Source organism: Colletotrichum aenigma, assembly GCF_013390185.1.
Source record: "Colletotrichum aenigma strain Cg56 chromosome Unknown KSG_Cg56_contig04, whole genome shotgun sequence".
NCBI classification, from domain to species: Eukaryota; Fungi; Ascomycota; class Sordariomycetes; order Glomerellales; family Glomerellaceae; genus Colletotrichum; species Colletotrichum aenigma.
The window spans coordinates 1,642,753-1,659,210 of NW_023500910.1; the positions used below are offsets into that span (position 1 = coordinate 1,642,753).

Below are 16,458 nucleotides of genomic sequence, written 5' to 3' on the forward strand. Positions count from 1 at the left end.
CATTGGCTAGGGCTACGAGATCTTGCAAACTCCCTCTACTAAAGATTCGCCGATCGATGATTCAAGCACCCATCCCACAAATTAACACGTAGCATTCTTGGCGGCCTGAAGAACCCTAGATCTAGACACTCATGCTGTTTATGCGGGGATAAGGATCACCTTATTGTCGGCAGTCAGATTTGCATGCATATTGATCATAATTAGGTCATGATTAGTAACATAATGAGAAAGATTCATAACAGGTTTCTGAACGCAATCACTTGGCATGAATAATTAAGAACATCTCTTGTTACTAATGTACCCCTCATATTGAGTTGCGTGCGCGGCATATTTGTCCTTGTCTCGTTCCATGCTCCGTGAAGCTGTACCTGCGCTATCAACAACCCACCGTGTAATTCTTGCTACAATGCTCATTCTCATCGCAGGTATCACGGGAATGTGTGGTTAGCCATGCGCTCAAGTCGCGCTGGATTGGGGCCATCAAGTTCGCGGAATGGGACGGAATGCGGGTAAACTGGCCGATAAAATCGCGTGTCGCCTTGAGAGCTTCATGTCAGTTGCCCATTACTACGACCTGGAGGGTCTCAGTAATGCTGTAGCGGGAGTCGACGCAGTGATATGTGCGTACAACAACAGTCCTGAACTTGTGGTCGGGGCGCAGCTTGCGCTACTGTATGCCGCGGAAAAGGCTGGTGTGAAAGTAAGTTTAGAAAGTGATTCGAATCGGGCGGCTTGCTAAACCATGGCCTAGATATTTCACGCTGCCTCTTGGAATTATGATTGGACAAGGCTTCAACTCGGCGAGCATGAGAACTACGATGCTTACATTGCGTTCAAACGGACTGTTGAGATTTCGTCAACCATCAGGCCTTTGTACGGCTTTACTGGGGGGATAATCGAATATCCATGGTATCGCGACCGGACACGGAATGCCATCAACGTGGAGGAGGGTACTGTTTCATACTTTGGCACCGGCACTGAGGAGCACATTTGGATTACCTTGAACGATCTGGCTGCGTATACCATCTGTGCTGTATCCGACCAACAAGCTACTGCAGGCGGGCTTTATCACGTTGAGAGCTTCCGTGCAACCTTTCCTGACCTAGGAAGAGTTTACGGTGAAGCACGTGGCGTTGAGATACGCGAAAACTGCGTAGGCGATACGCAGACAGCGCGACAACTGCTTCAGCAAGCACGCGAAAGCACTGCTACTTATGATTGGAACCAGTACATCGGCCTCGCGTATATAACTGCTTTCAATGAAGGCAAATTAGGCTGGAAAGAATCTATTGATAGCAAGCGGTGGGTAGGTCGAGTCCATCAAACTGACTGGCGAAGCTGGCTGGCACAGCATCAGGAAGTCTAGTCAGTCTCTCGGCTAATTCCATTGTTTGCTTGCAAGATCAATCAAATTTGCTAGTTTGAGTTCCTAGACCCGCTTTCGTTCATGTACGCGTGATTTCAATCCTAGCGGTTGAATTTGTTTGAGCTGCACACAATTCCAGACACAATCAATACCCCTATCCGTCCGCATCAGTACCACTGATGGGCTCGGTACAAGTATCTGGGAGAACGCCAGTGACTGAATTTGCGAAAATAGATTCAAACTGACCAAGATTCTGGGTGCTGAAGATAGTGACATTCAAGACGTGTCTGCTGGTGCTAAGCACGCTGATCCGAAGGTCCAAGTTGGCTTCAGAGTATTTGTCACGAGGGGAATACTTGCATGAACGTTGTTGCAATCCCTAACGTGTGTTGGTAAGGCATGATCATAAGGTTATCACAGCTTTCCATAATTGCATGTTTCGCAGGGCCTGTCAGGTTGAGGATGCTGTGGGCGATTCAAGATGCAGAGCCAAGGTTGGCATCTTCAGAGCATAAGCTGGCATGGAATGGATTTCGCTTGTTGGATAATCTTCTGGAGGTCGAGGCCATATTGCGACAATTGAAAGCCCATGCTTCTGTAGAATAAGTGCCATTCATGTGACATGGAAGATACACAAAACGATGAGCAGCTCTTGCTGAGAGCTATCTGCCGAAGATGATTCGATGCAGGAGGCTGACAAGTGATGCTCTAAAACAATGCTTTGGGGCTACTAATCAGACTTCATTCTCAAGGGACGCTGTGATCAACCGGTTTTTAAAACGAGAAAGCTTGACACGCAGTCCTGTTCAATTTCTTGCAGATGTAGATGATGCAATTTGTTCTAGGTCCTGCTTTTCTGACAATGTACCAGTACAACGATCATGCCATTTTCATCTTACGCTATTTATGGCAAGAAGCATCCCCTTTAACAGCAAATGATACGTCACCGTCCGTGTGATCGTCTGCCTCAAAAGCGATGAGTTTGAAAGATTCTAAAGCCGCTCAAGCTATAGGTATTTCATCGACCACAGCAATCTCATCCCTCCTTACAAAGACGACCATTGCCTCCGTCATTTCGACGAGAACCCCATTCCTGCTGATCCAATCGGAAGGAACACAAAAATGGCGCGCATAGTGGTTCGCGTTTAGCTCGATAGAGCTGACCCAGTTGCATCTGTCAATAAATATAAGCTTAGAGCCTACGGAGCCTAGGATTCTATCGAGACATCTATCAAGTCGCCTAATTGCGGCGTCGGGTGAGAGTGTTCTCAAATTCTTCGACTGCGGTGACGGTCGGAGGGAAAAGATTGGCGGGTCAAGTGGGTTCACAGATGGTGAAGTCATAGTCAGGTATTGATCGTTGAAGCAAAGAATGGCCGTTTCCGGAGTGCCACTGTATTCCGAAATGTGCGAAGATCGAAAGTTGTTCTCTGAATCGATGATTGCAGCAAGCTTCTTTATAGATTGGAGGCTCTCATAGCTGAAGGAAATAGGGCCATTTGAGTCCAACATAATGAGTTGACCAGCTTTCATCGACCATCTCCAAGGCTTGACTGGTGGGTGATGGACCCCAATTGATGGCGCCATGGTTTCTGGATCTCCGCCTGTCGCAGAACTTTGCCCTCGAGTGAATGATTTGACTCGTTGCCCATTCTCAGGGTTAAAAATAGAGATGGCGGATGGCGATATTATGTAGAGTCCCTTGTTATCCACGAAGAGTTGACTTATCGCGTCGTCGTGTTTGACACGTGCCAACGACCCTCCAACGTCCGCAAATCCCATGTTAGACATCCTATGAACCATCACCGTGCTAGAATCATCAGCGCTCGCTATCAAGTCGCTCTGAACGTCGAAGGCTAGATGAGTGATTGCCGCCCCTGGGCCATGGCCATAGAGCATGCGCAGCTGCTGACCTGTCTCGGCATCGTAACGGCAGACTGATCCATTGTCCTTCCCACAAATGACAAATTCTCCTGCTGATTGAACAGCACAAGCGGTGATAACTTCAAGATCTCCATCGTCAGCCAAGCTGACTTCTTTGGCTGTGGTGGATATGCCATCGCTATCGCTACTCTGATCCTCGGGTTCTTGTCTGATCAACTCAGAAGGCTCCCAGACATTGCACGTTGAACCACGGATGTCCACAAAACGTCGGCCATCCACGTCAAGAGCTAGCGACTTGATTCCATCGTCGAAACAATTGATTCGATACAGTAGCTTCAGCGTCTCAAACTCGAACAGTTGAATATTGCCGGCCGAATCCCCCGTAGCCAGGGTTTTGCCATCGGGGGAACAGGCCAGAACCTCACCCCCTGCCATGGCTGATGCAATGACAATGTCATCTTCGGGGTCAAAAAGAATAAGTTCGCCGTCAAAGTAAGTTGCTGCCATGAGCTTTATCCCTGGCGTCGAGCAGAAAATAGCATTCAACGCTGGGGCCTGCCTGCCTAAGGGTCTTCGCGGGTTGAATGTCAGGGCGGCGATTACAGTACCCATAGATGCAATCGATCTTTAAGTCCCAGATCATTATTGAGGGGGCTCTGAAAACTATCGCCAAAAGTTGCAGTTCTAATGAAAAGGCAGCCCCTAACGGTGCCCGTGCCGTCACCGTGTGCTCGCTTGTCGAATCAGGATAGCTGTCAACCAGGCTTCTGCTGTGTGAACGATCACCATTCCCGATTGCCCAGGTCATCATCTCGTTGTTTCTTAAAACTGCTGAAATATGTTAATCGAGACTGTCAAAAGATAACGCGAGACACTGATGGCCTGCGTCTTTCTTCAGTATCTGGTCGCCGGTGTGAATGTTGAAAACTTGAATGCTCTTCAAACCGCCAGATGCTAGCATCCTTCCGGAGTGGCTGAATTCAAGACTTTTGATATGTTCGAAGTGGTGCATAGTTCTCAGAACTTGGCAAGAGGTCGCCTGGAAGACGACGGTTAGCCCGGAGGAGTATCCGACAGCGTAATGTCCTTCTCCATAGGCCGCAGAAGACGTCTGCTCTCCAGGGACAACAAAACAAGATATTCTGTCGTCCCAGTACTGATTCGACAGTCCTTCCACTGTGATTGAATGTTTTGAGGACCCAAATTGCTTGTAAATTGCCGAATCATGTGGGCAGAAAGGGTGAACAAGGTTGTGGATGGACCATGGTGCCATCAGTAGTTGTCGCCCGAATTTCGATGTCAACCGAAGTAGATCGACACTCCATGCAGCACTTATGACGTGCTTATCCTTTTCAGAAGAAGGATGTTTCGACACGCGCCGCCTCAGATAACTATCCATGACCTTGGCTGTACGCACAAGGGGCTCAAGATTTCCAGACTTGGCAACTAGCTCGATCCAGCACAGGACATTTGGCGATGTCAGAAAGTCGTGAAGCAACAAGAATACTTCCCCGTCAGCAGAACTTGTACCTCGCAAGTGCTCGAACAATGAGCTACAAGCGTAGCTCGCGAATGGGGAGGGCTCGGATAAAATCCGAGCGGCGCTTGATCTTCGTCCTCTAGGACCTTTCATTTCGTTCCCCGATAAATATCCGAGACACACCTTGGCTAATATGCTGTGACACTCGCTTGACTTGACTGCAAACTCAGACTTGAGGTCCGGTTGCAGCAAAATATCCCTTGCCGTTTGGTGAACCATGCGTACTCGATCTTTCGAGTCCACATACACGAGGTGGCCACAAGCTGACGCCACCTTCAGTGTCAGGTCAGGGATAGTGTCTTGATAATCCAGTTGCAAAGCTTCGTCAAGCTCGTCAACTGTCAATGGTCTTGCTGCGAGCACTGTCCAGCGGATAATTGCTTTTGCGACTTCTTTTCCATACTGCGCTTGCTCCATGTTCTTCAGGATTCTGGAGTACAATGCATCCATGCCAACAGGGACGCTGTCGAGTATTCTTTCAATGTCTCTTGGAGAGTATGCTTCACGAAGCTCATCGACCACCAGCTTAAGCAGCTGTCTGCTTTTCGATGATCTGCCGTATGAGCTCTTGACGCGCAGAGTCATTCTTTGCTGGAAACAGATGCATATTGGCCTCGATCATTGTGCGGATATCTTTCGCGGAATCCTCTTTGCGAAGCTGTTCATGGCTCATTCGAAGGGTACCAACACCAGAAGGCTGAACAGGCACGGCCCTGGGCCGGGATGTCACAAAGATGCGCAATGGATATTCTTGTGGGATTTCCCCCAACTTCTTGACGAGCTCATGGCGTTCCTCGCACTCATCCAAGCCATCGAGGACCCAGAAGTAAGGTTGAAACAGGGGTGTTCGAAAGATACCCCCAACAAAAAGTTTCTGCCATATTGCTCTGGAATTGGACTTTGCAAGCTGGGAGCCATCGTCGATCATAGCTAGCAGGGTCTCTCGGATGTAAACGTTGGATGACGCCATCTGGTTAGCGATGGATCGTAAGCAATGGCTCAAGTCTGAGCCGACCTTCGAATCATGAGTGAAGAAGAAGTAGCTGCATGAGAAATTGGCGCCTTCCAGATGGTCCTTGACGTGAGCCGACATGACTGACTTGCCCGATGCGGGGTTTCCACTTAGCCAGTAGACATTCTGTGCCCCAGAGTCTCTCCATTGTTGGAATGTTGGCATTTCTAATAACCAGTCGCAGGTACTCTGAGTTTTCAAGTAGCTGTGGTGTAATTATTGGTCTTCTGGGGGTTGGTGAACATCTAGAAATCTATCAAGGCGCTGCTTATGCTCTCGCTGTATTTCTGCCCTAGACTTGGACCCTGTTCTACAATCAGAATCGGCGACACCCTAGCCGTCTCAAGATAATTGGGAAACGAGTACATACAGCCTTCGGAAATCCCTTCAATCGCATGGGCGAAGGCATGACGAAGGATGAGGTAGTTTGAGTTCTTCCGGCGTATCAAACTTACAGACACCTCGATGGTCAGCGTTAATGTAGGCTGCTCTTTCCCCCGCATATCCGAGAATTGCGGAGTCTTTCTCCACGATCAGGCTGCTTCTAATTCCAAGGTTTGTCGGCTCTGTCTCGTAGAAAGATTACAGACTCAATTGGTCGTGAATATGTCGGAATTCGTCGTTGATGGACTCGATGGAAGGTGAGTTCTTGCGCAGATCTGTCAGGTAAGAATGATTTCCCAAAGACGCTGCGCGTAGCAAGTTGGAAAGAAGTTGTGCTGAATCAGCTCCTCTGTGAGGTGTCGCAATGAAGAACAAGGTATTGAATCGGTCTGATAGGCCGTGATATATCGGATCACGCTTGGCAAGGATATTTGCTTTCTTTATAACGAGGCCACCCATAGAATGACCAACCATGACTAGGGGAAGCTGTTGGCACGAAGGCGCTATTTTAGCAGGGTTCTTGAACTGTACGTGTATGTAAAGGAGCCCCAGTTCAGAGCCCGACGCGGACTCGATTATGTTTCCTTTGAGGAGAGGGTGTCAACGTACAGTTGCATCGCGCCTGATCAAAGGGGAGTCATCAAGAGCGTCAAGCAGTGACTTTCCAAAATCATGGACGTTGAGAACGGTATCATGCGGTTGAGATCAGTCGGAGTTGTATCCGAAAGAGTGTATTCGAACATGTTTGAAGTCGGTATCCCTCGGAAGCCATTCTTTGGGCCAGAAGTGAAGAGGATCTTCAGATTTGCTCCATGTCTTTCTCGAGCCACCTCGAAGCCCATGAACGAATACAAAATCGACGATCGGTTCGGAAGGGCTTGAGAGGAGAACGAGGCCGTATGGTCCACCTACTTCTTCTGCTGTCTCCTTATTATACTGATTCGTTCTCTGACTTCGAAAGGTCAAGGTTCGGGCCAAGCGGGAGGAAAACGTTGATGAGCCGTTGCTCTCTTTCCGTAGAGGGGTCAACTAGCGGTCATGATGCGTGTCAGGATCATTGATGCAGTAAGAGTTTGTATAGGTCGTGTAATTTTCCTTTGCGTATGAAACAGAACCGACCTTGTCCATGGCTTTGATGGCTTTATCATGATATGATCGATATGGTGTGGTCGGAATATTGCTCCTAGTTTGGTACTGGTGCGCCCGAGCTGGATGGTGATTTCAGGTGTTCTGGTCTGCGCCAGCATTCGCAGATGGAGAAGACGGTAGTCACACAACGTACCTTAGACGACTCGACGTCTGCCTATCTCTGTTCCTCGAACAGAGCCTCGCTTACATTTAACCCCACGGACTGTTCGGGCTTAGTATTCTGGAGGCAGTGTACTTCTGCATATGCAAGTCTGCAAGAGCGGTATGGCGCGCCGAATCAAATCGTGATTTGGGGCACCCCCTACAAAATGCGATATCAGGCTGCTCCGTACCAGCCAGTGAGCGCCCCGCAGGTGATAGGATTCTGTCACACCACATTTCAGCTTAGCTTCTCCGTTTTCAAAGTGCAATTTCACTTATCGGATGCTCGGCCTAAGGCTAACTGCATGGCTGTCTGGGTGCTTTCGGCAACTGCAGTCTTTAGGTGAGCACGGGCGAGGCGGTAAAGCGGGGTTACGATGATCAGGATTCTTAATCAGGCCCCAACTTCCCTGTCACTCTGCTTGTGCCCAGTACTCAAGTTGTCGAATCCTCTGGAAAGGCATGCCCGGCCAGGTTTACCAAGATTCTGATGGCTGCATATGAGCAATTCACTGAGTATGATGTCGAACTGGAAGTCCCAGAGAAAGCTGTCCAGGAGCTCGACGAAAACGTGAGAAAGTGTACGTCTGAATCCTACGGCCTAACTCGAAATAAAAGGGACTATATTGAAGCTCAAAATAGTCTTGCCTGAGAAAGGCATTTTCAAATCGATGATTCCACATGGCCCAAGTTTCTGGGGTCGTACAGCACGTATAAACATTGTCGAGGAAGACGGCTCAGCAATAGCCTATTTCATGAAGGTACTTGACAATCCTTTATGATTTCCATATTGTAACTGATATCGTCGTCTCTAGGTATGTCATGGCCAACGAGGCCATGTAATGATGCTAGGCGAGTTCACATCTATGACGGCAGTGCATGGCGTTCTGCCTGAATGCTCTCCGCGTCCTATCGGTTGGGGGACCTACGAATCAGATTCTCAATGCCACTTTTACTTGGCGACCTTTCATGAGATGGCTGAAAAACTTCCCGACATAAATGCGTTTGTGTGGAAGATTGCAGAGCTACACCTGAGGAGCGAATTCCCAAACGGAAAATTTGGGTTTCCCGTAACGACATTCAGCGGTAATGCTCCACAGGACAAATCATGGACAGACACCTGGGAAGCTTTCTTCACGAAAGCGTTTATCCACATGATTCGCTTGGAAGGTGAGACCCAAGGCCGGAGTGAGGAGATGGGCAAGCTCGCATCCACTCTCGTTGGCAACGTCATTCCGAGGCTTTTGCGTCCAATGGAGGTTGATGGCAGAACGGTCAAGCCTTGCTTGATTCATGGCGATCTCTGTTATGGAAACGCTTGTACAGATCTGGATACCGGAAATCCTATTGTATTCGACGCTTGTAGTCTCTATGGGCATCACGAGTGTAAGTTAACCTTAACGCCATAGCCTATGATAGAAGGCCTAGCCAGCTAACTAATAAGATGAGCCTGGGACATGGCGCTACCCTCATTGTAGGATCGGTAAGCCTTATGTTAGAGCATATCATCAGAAGTATCCAAAGTCGGAACCTGTGGAGGACTGGGACGATAGGAATACTCGATGTAAGACCTCTACCTTTGGAATGTCAACTGAATGGCTGGTCTCGCTGACCCAGTATTTAGTATGTTCAATTTGCACGAATCTGTCCTTTACGCTGGGACTCTTAGATGGCGTGGAATGTGAGTCTAGCCACCTTTCACATGGATACAGACTCCAAACTGACCTAGCCTGCTTATAAGAGTGATGGAAGAGATGAAACGCCTCATCAACAACTTTCCTGAAGGATTTGACGGATGGCGAAGCTGGGACAGAGCCAAGAATAACGGGCAGGAGATTTGAGCGTTTGGGACGGGTGTCATTCATTAGAGTCTCCATGTGAGTGATGGTATTCCATAATTTACGACAAAGTACCTTTTTCCTTAAATATGATCACCTTTGAAAGTGAAGATGGATTCTGGTGCAATTTGCCATGTCTCTAATTGAGGCTGTCTCAAGTAGCATCTGGTGCCATGTACCCATCCTCAAATCACTTCCTTCTGGCATATCCTAAACCACGCCCACGTTGAGACGCGAGAGATCGTTGATCAAGAAAGCTCTATCTCAAAGTTCACAACTCATTACCGAACGCTGCATCCATCGTTTGGAAAACCCACAACTTGTTAGCGAAGACTTTATGTACAGGTTTACTTTCTTACCTGCGTCCAAACTTTTGGCCCACATCTACCAATTTCCCAACCTCCTTGAAACCCCATTTCTCATAGAAGCTTCTGACTCTGTTGTCTTCTTCTGGATCCTCAAGCACCGTCATAAAGGCCAATATCTGCTCAATCGCTTCGCCCTCTTCCAGGGAGCGGAGGAATTCTTTCATGACTGCACTCCCAACGCCTTGTTTAATCGCCCCAGGGTGACAAATGACAGCAAGCTCGGCTGTGTGAGAACATCCAACTTTGTATCCGCGAAACGGAAACGCATGAATGAACCCGAGAATACGTTCTGCAGGTTGACTCTGTTGCTGTGACCAGATATCGGTACTCATGGTCATTGGTTGAGGCATGTCCAGTTCGTGAAAACCTGTCGCAACGAGATATGGTAGATTTCGGGACGATAAATCTTCATATTCGGCGACGAATGAAGTCAAAGAAGGAGGAACATGATGCATGTCAGTTGGCGTATTCAGTATGTAGTGGTTATAGATGGCATGGACCATGTCCATGTCCTGAAGCACCGCAGCTCGAACGTTAAAGGACATCTCAGACCGACACAATGATGTTTAAAGCGCTTGAGAGTAGAAATATGAGAATGACAAGCATGAAACGTTAATGAGCACAAGATTCTACCTTTTTGAAGGGCTATCCATTGATTTCACAGGCCTCGAGTTCGGAGTAAATCTGCGCTGATTTGGATGGCCCCTTATGATATAACCCTCTGCTGTGGAGACGGCTGGAATGTGAACACGTGGACGGCCGTGTGAGAGTCTGACCTGCATATGCAGTAAATCCTTCTTTCCAATTGTCTTGATGGCGGTTGGTTGCCGTAAGAAAGCCTGACAGTAAGCGGGATGGATGTCTTCATTACATCATCTGCTTCTGATCAATCAACCTTGTTGATACTTCAAGTTGGGAGACGTGTTTTGCGAAGGCTTTGAGGCGATTCTGAACAAGGTTCGAACCGGCAAATGGACCCCTCAAATACGTGAAGTTCTTCGTTAAGAGACGCCATCAAAGCAAACCAGTTGCTTGCCACAGGCCAGAACATCAAGGGAAGATGGTGTTTGCTGTGGACCAAGCTTTAGGGGCGCAGTAGGGTGTGGCGGATCCGCATCGCGCCAATGAGCGGGAAGAAGCGGTCCCTGGACCAAAGTAGCCCGTTCAGAGGAAGTCGGGTCTCAGACTCAAAGTCATAATGCAAGTCACACACATTGTAACCGCCTGTCTTGTATCTAGAACCCATTCTTTGAACGTTTGTAAGCGTGGTACCCCTTGTCTCTGTTTACCGGGTTCTCCACCCTCTTAGTTTTAAAATAAGATGCTTTCTGTCTTGCTTGACTATACATTTCTTTCAGTCAGTAGGCCGCCGCAGTCACCTAAAGTAAAATTTCATTGGAACATTTTTGTTGAACAGTACGTATGCTATTTAGTTTGAGAGTGAGGTCTCATCCCTGCTTCAGTTCACAGATGTATTCAGACCACGGCCAACAAAATCCATACGATGAGGGTTTTCCAACCCATTTCCACCTTGTAAAAAGCAACTCATGCATTCGTTTTTCAGCCACGACCTCAAAAGGAACTTCCACAGAATTCTGAAGTGAGGCCAGTTGTGTCGAGCTTGGACTGAGAAGTTCCTCTGCAAAGCCCCGTTCCGTGATATGCCGCTTAGCTGGAGGAAAGAAGTCTGGTGAGGGGCTGGCCCTTGATACGGACGCTGGTGCGAGCTCCGCCGGGGTTGGTGATGCGGACGTTGTTGATGGAGGGGTTGCTGAAGTTGATCTGGGTGGTTCCTCCGGAGCGGACGGCGTTGGTGCGAGCGCCAAAGTTGAGAGAGATCTGCGGGTTTGCAGTCGCGCTGCGGCCCGCGCCAACGCCGAGGGGGTAGGGCTGGCGGTAGGTGAAGGTTCCCTGCGCGAAGCCGGGGCCTTCGGTCGCAACCTTGCCGAAACCAGACAGGGATGCCTCGCCCTCAAGCTCGACGGCGCCCTCGCCCACGCGGGTGACGGTAGTGCCGACGTTGGTGATGGAGCCCTCGATCACGGCGGTCTCGGCGGCCTCAGCACCGGTCAGGGCTGCGTCGACGGAGACCTCGACGGTCGCGACGACGGCTTCGGCCTCGAGAATCTCGATGGTGAACTCAATGAGAGCAAGCGCGCCGAGGATGAGCTGAGCCTGAGCGGCGGCGATGAAGAGCGCGAGAGGTAGAAGGAAGGACTTCATTATGGAAGCTTGTGTGACGAATAAAAGAGTGTCAGGTTAAAGAGTGTATGCTTCGAGCTCTAGAGAGTGAATGGTGTTGTTGTGAGTGATGGCACAACGAAAGATATGACAGCCGTCAAGCTTATATATTCATCCTATCACAAAGTCGGTCGCCATCAGCCGCACTATCCAACTCCGCGGGGGATTCGGGGATACCGGAAAATGAATGCGAAGAAAAGTTCCACTTGCACTAGACTCACAGACATTAGAAAACTTTCTCTTAGTTCATACAGTTCATTTGGAACATGACCATCCCAGGCAACAAGATCTGCGCCTCCAATCCAGGAAATGCTAGATGAACATGTAAACTCAATCTTGTAGTTCGAGAGTAGATGCTCTTGTCGGGATCCCGACTTTCAGACTTCGGTCAGTCGTCTGATGTTCCGAAAGCGGAAAGTTTAACGGCGTCCCGCAGGAACTTTTGTCATTAGCGTGTCTAACGGATACGAGAATGAGACGACGTGTTGACGACGTTCTGCCCTCGGAGACCGACCGTATATTGCCAAGTTCATGCTTTTCATATCGAACGGCAAGTCTCGTAAATCAGATCAAATAATGGATGAACATGTAAACTTTATTCCAAAGCTTACCGGTGCGCCTGTTCGGGTTTTCACTGAATGCTCATGTCATAGGGTGGGGGCGGACACGGACGAGTAACAGAAGTTAGTTAGGGAGGTAAATCCACGCCAGACACTTTACGACTCATGGCATGGGAACTTCCGAAGGCAATTCCAGCCGTACTGTTACGAAATGTTCAAAGGCGTCGGCTCGGGCTTTGCCATGGAAAGTAAAAACCCATTCGGAGAAAAGTTGCCAAAATCTTTAATGCGTCATAGAGCAAGCACACATCCAGTGACATGGGGTGCTCGATTGCGGCTCTCTAGAGTTGAAGTTGACAGCGTGACAGCGAGAAAAAGCTTAATTGATCTGTCATCTATAGTTGTACGATTCATGAGGGACCCAATTTTTAATCAACTTTACACTTCTAGAAATACGCTAGTCACAAACTGGCCGATGTCAAATACATTACCGTTGTCTGCCTCAAGACTTCTCCTCGGTATCCCGCAATGGAGGCAGTGTATTCGGAAATTGGATCAATGTGCAAAAGCCGTGTGGGCCATATCCCGAGTCTCACGGTTCATCACTTTCAAATGGTTGTTTCTAATTAGTAGCCCTGATAGTATAAGAACCAGTTCCCAGCCCTACCAACCGTAATTCCGACCAGCAGGACATCCAACATTTATCTGTCTTTACATCCATTCTTCAGTCATTCACACGCTCCTTTTAAAAGTCGTCAATCACAATGCAATTCTCCTTCATTGCCGCGACCCTTCTCGCCGTCCTCGCTCCGGCTTGGGCTTATGAGGTTGCCACAGACAAGTGCTGCGAGGCCCAGCTTGAGGCCTGCCACAAGCAGGGTGCCAACGCTTGCATGTGGACCAACGCAGCTATCTGCGTTGACAACCCGAACAACCGCGTCCCGGTCGACGATACCTGCTTGAAGGCATGCCCTGACGCCACCGTCGAGAACCCCGACGGTTTCCTCTACAAGTTCCAGAAGCACGGGTACGTCGGACTGTATCTTCATGCCCAAATGTGATAACTAACAATTCTACTAGTGCCCCCGCCGGTGATTGCGTCTGCGGCAACTTGAACCCCAACCTGAGCAAGTACTGCTACGGCGGTTAAGCGACCGTCTTCACGAAGCATTGATGGAATTTCTGGTAGATGAAGCATTGAAACTCATGCGGTTACTCTACTTGCCTGTATAGTTTAGTGTGACAATAACTTTACGAAAGCTATGTTTGCCTATACTTTGGATGTGCGCTGGTGTTGTAATACCTTCCTAGCTGCTAATCCCGTAAAACTGTGCCGCTTGCGGTGTACACCTAGGACATTCACGTTACAACACTACATTAGAATTGAACATGTATCAAACCTGTCGGCACACACGTGTAACCATTTACCTTCTATAGTTTCCAGTTTGGCAGTTTCGCTCCACTCTAGAGGACCTACCAAGTCCCCTTAAGAGTGGGCCAAACTGCCAAACATAATGTCGAAGGTAAACGCTTTTGAATATATCACCACAGGTTTCAGTAGAGATCGTCCTCAATAAGTTGAACAAGATGCTGTTATCCAACAACAACTCAGATCTTCCGCGTCTATACTCTCTACTCATTACAAAAGAACTCAAGCCGAATTACACTCTCCTTCACATTACTGATTTTCGTTTGTGGCAGCTGAACTAAGCGCCACACATTCAACGGCCTCGAATCCAGAGGTGCTCACAACACATGAGGCACCAAATCGGATCCGCGTCCATCATACCGTAGACCCGAACAATCCGCGCTAGTCGACGTTCCTAGAGTCTATGCTGATGACATCGAAGATGTCAACGTTCTTAGAAGAGGCGAACTTTTCAGCGACTAAGGCCTTTCTGACTGAACGATGGGAGGCGGGGAGCTGCTGGGCCGAACGGAGCTGGAAGAGGATGATGAAGACGAAGTGACCGGCGGCGAGCTAGAGGGCGAGGAGCTAATTGGGGGAGAGCTCGCCGAAGACGTCGTTGGGACGGGGCTGGATGAAGACGAAGTAACCGGCGGCGAGCTGGAAGGCGAAGAGCTTGGTGAGGTGGTGGGAGCAGAGCTGGAGGGTGAGGAGCTCGATGGAGGTGGGCTTGACGAGGAGGTGACAGGAGCAGAGGTTGATGAGGAACTAGCCGGAGCAGAGCTTGATGAGGAGCTAGCCGGAGCAGAGCTCGATGACGGGGAACTGGGCTGAGGCGAGCTTGAAAGCACCGGGCTGCTTGACGTCGCAGAGCTACTCACGGAAAATGGACTGGAGATTGGTGCCGTAATAACAGGGGATGCCGGGGGGGCAGAAGACGCGCTTGAGATAGCGCTTCCGGAAGAGGAGGCAGGAGATGAGCTGATTGTGACGGAGGAGCTCCCGATGCCAGAGGAGACAACACTTGACGAGGACACTGACGCGCCAGGGGTGCTCGAAGTGCGAGAGCTGGATCCCACAGACACAGGGCCTGAAGAGCTGGTAGCTAGAGAGCTGCTTGCTATTGACGAGCTCGGAGTCAAGACTGGACGGGTGCTGGAGCCTGAGCCGCTGCTGCTTGGGATACTGCTCGGGGCTATGCCGCCGACAATAGCCAGGATGAACTCTCCCACAAATTCGCCAGTGGCGGCCGGACTCGAGACTGGGCTAGACGGCACATTCGTTGACGGGACAATTGTTGACGGCACAGATATGGCCGAGCTGCTAGGTCCACGGCTAGTTGGTGGTGAACTGCCTGAAGGCACTGAGCTGGGCAAGGAGCTGACTCCAGGTGGTGTGACAGATGCAGACCCTAACGAAGAGGCGGGGCTCGATCCGGACGCAACAGGGCTGGACTGAGCGTTGCTTCCTGACAGGCTACCAGGCGTCGTCGGAACACTGACAGATGCAGTGCTAGCTCCAGACGTCGTCACGGAGATGGTGCTCGCAGTGGTTGATGCAGGTGCACTGTTCGCCAATGGAAGACTTGCGATGCTGGAGGACGACAATGTGACAGTCGCAGGAGTGATGGCCACCTGCGATGCCGGAATGACTGCAAACAAGGGAATGGCGTTAACCGCGCTTTGGCGTTTGCCAAGACGGAAACCACGACGACGCTTGTTCCCAGCCGCCGCACATTGTTCCGCGGGGATGAGAGGAAGATCCCTGATGACACTACCACAGTAGCAGGTGCCCTGGTCGGCACCAGTATTAGTGAGCCCCTTGGTCGCGCAGTAGACGGCGCAAGTGGCCGCACTATAGCTTGCAGCGTCGGTGAGCGTGTTCCCACTGAATGGTGACTCCCCGGGCGTGACACCTCTGCAGCCCTGAGACTGCACAACGAACGGCGCAGTGGACCTCTCACCGGTGACAGGGTCGATGACCTCAAAGTTCACGATCAAAGCTTCGCCAGGTTGAATTTTGAAGACTTCCTCGAATGCCACGGGCTCGGTGCTGAGTACAGAGATTGAGACAGATGCAGAAGATGATGGGCTTGCCGAGGTGACCGTTCCGCCTGATGAAGGTGATGTCGGGCTTGCCGGTGGGGTGGAATTCGGCGGCGCATCTGCCGAGGAGGGCACGGGTGTCGGACTCTGGGAAGACTCGGGCTCTGGGGTAGGAGTCGGAGAGGGAGATTCCGAGGGGCTGGGAGTCGGGCTTGGTGAAGTCTCTGGTGATGGACTGGGAGCCGGCGAGGGGCTGGGAGAAGGTTCCGGTGATGGAGACGAGCTGGGCTCAGGCGAAGGTGAGGGCTCAGGCGATGGCGAAGGTGAGAGGGATGGTGAAGGCGAAGGTGAAGGTGAGAGGGACGGTGAAGGCGACGGTGAAGGTGAGGGGGATGGTGAAGGCGACGGGGAAGGCGACGGGGAAGGCGATGGAGATGGGGTTGAGCTTGGCACTGCAGCCTCTGATGTACTGCTGCTCGACGTCGGTGGAACAGGAGGTGCTGAAGACGAAGTTGACTGAAC

General features: G+C 50.1%; 4 protein-coding genes across 4 annotated transcripts; 3 read left to right on the plus strand and 1 right to left on the minus strand.

Moving 5' to 3' along the window:
- Positions 1–11,350: 11,350 nt before the first annotated feature.
- CGCA056_v006311 (uncharacterized protein) lies at positions 11,351–11,905 on the minus strand (the record flags this gene model as incomplete). The annotated part of the gene is made up of 1 exon (XM_037321562.1): positions 11,351–11,905. One exon carries the CDS (start codon positions 11,903–11,905, stop codon positions 11,351–11,353), a length of 555 nt encoding a protein of 184 aa, XP_037179805.1.
- A 1,342-nt stretch (positions 11,906–13,247) lies between these two features.
- On the plus strand, positions 13,248–13,633 carry CGCA056_v006312 (uncharacterized protein; the record flags this gene model as incomplete). Its single annotated transcript, XM_037321563.1, has 2 exons — positions 13,248–13,510; positions 13,564–13,633. 2 exons carry the CDS (start codon positions 13,248–13,250, stop codon positions 13,631–13,633), a joined length of 333 nt encoding a protein of 110 aa, XP_037179806.1.
- A 759-nt stretch (positions 13,634–14,392) lies between these two features.
- CGCA056_v006313 (uncharacterized protein) lies at positions 14,393–14,725 on the plus strand (the record flags this gene model as incomplete). Its single annotated transcript, XM_037321564.1, has 1 exon — positions 14,393–14,725. The coding sequence occupies one exon, from the start codon at positions 14,393–14,395 to the stop codon at positions 14,723–14,725; it is 333 nt and encodes a 110-aa protein (XP_037179794.1).
- A 171-nt stretch (positions 14,726–14,896) lies between these two features.
- CGCA056_v006314 (uncharacterized protein) lies at positions 14,897–15,349 on the plus strand (the record flags this gene model as incomplete). The annotated part of the gene is made up of 1 exon (XM_037321565.1): positions 14,897–15,349. The coding sequence occupies one exon, from the start codon at positions 14,897–14,899 to the stop codon at positions 15,347–15,349; it is 453 nt and encodes a 150-aa protein (XP_037179801.1).
- Positions 15,350–16,458: the final 1,109 nt, after the last annotated feature.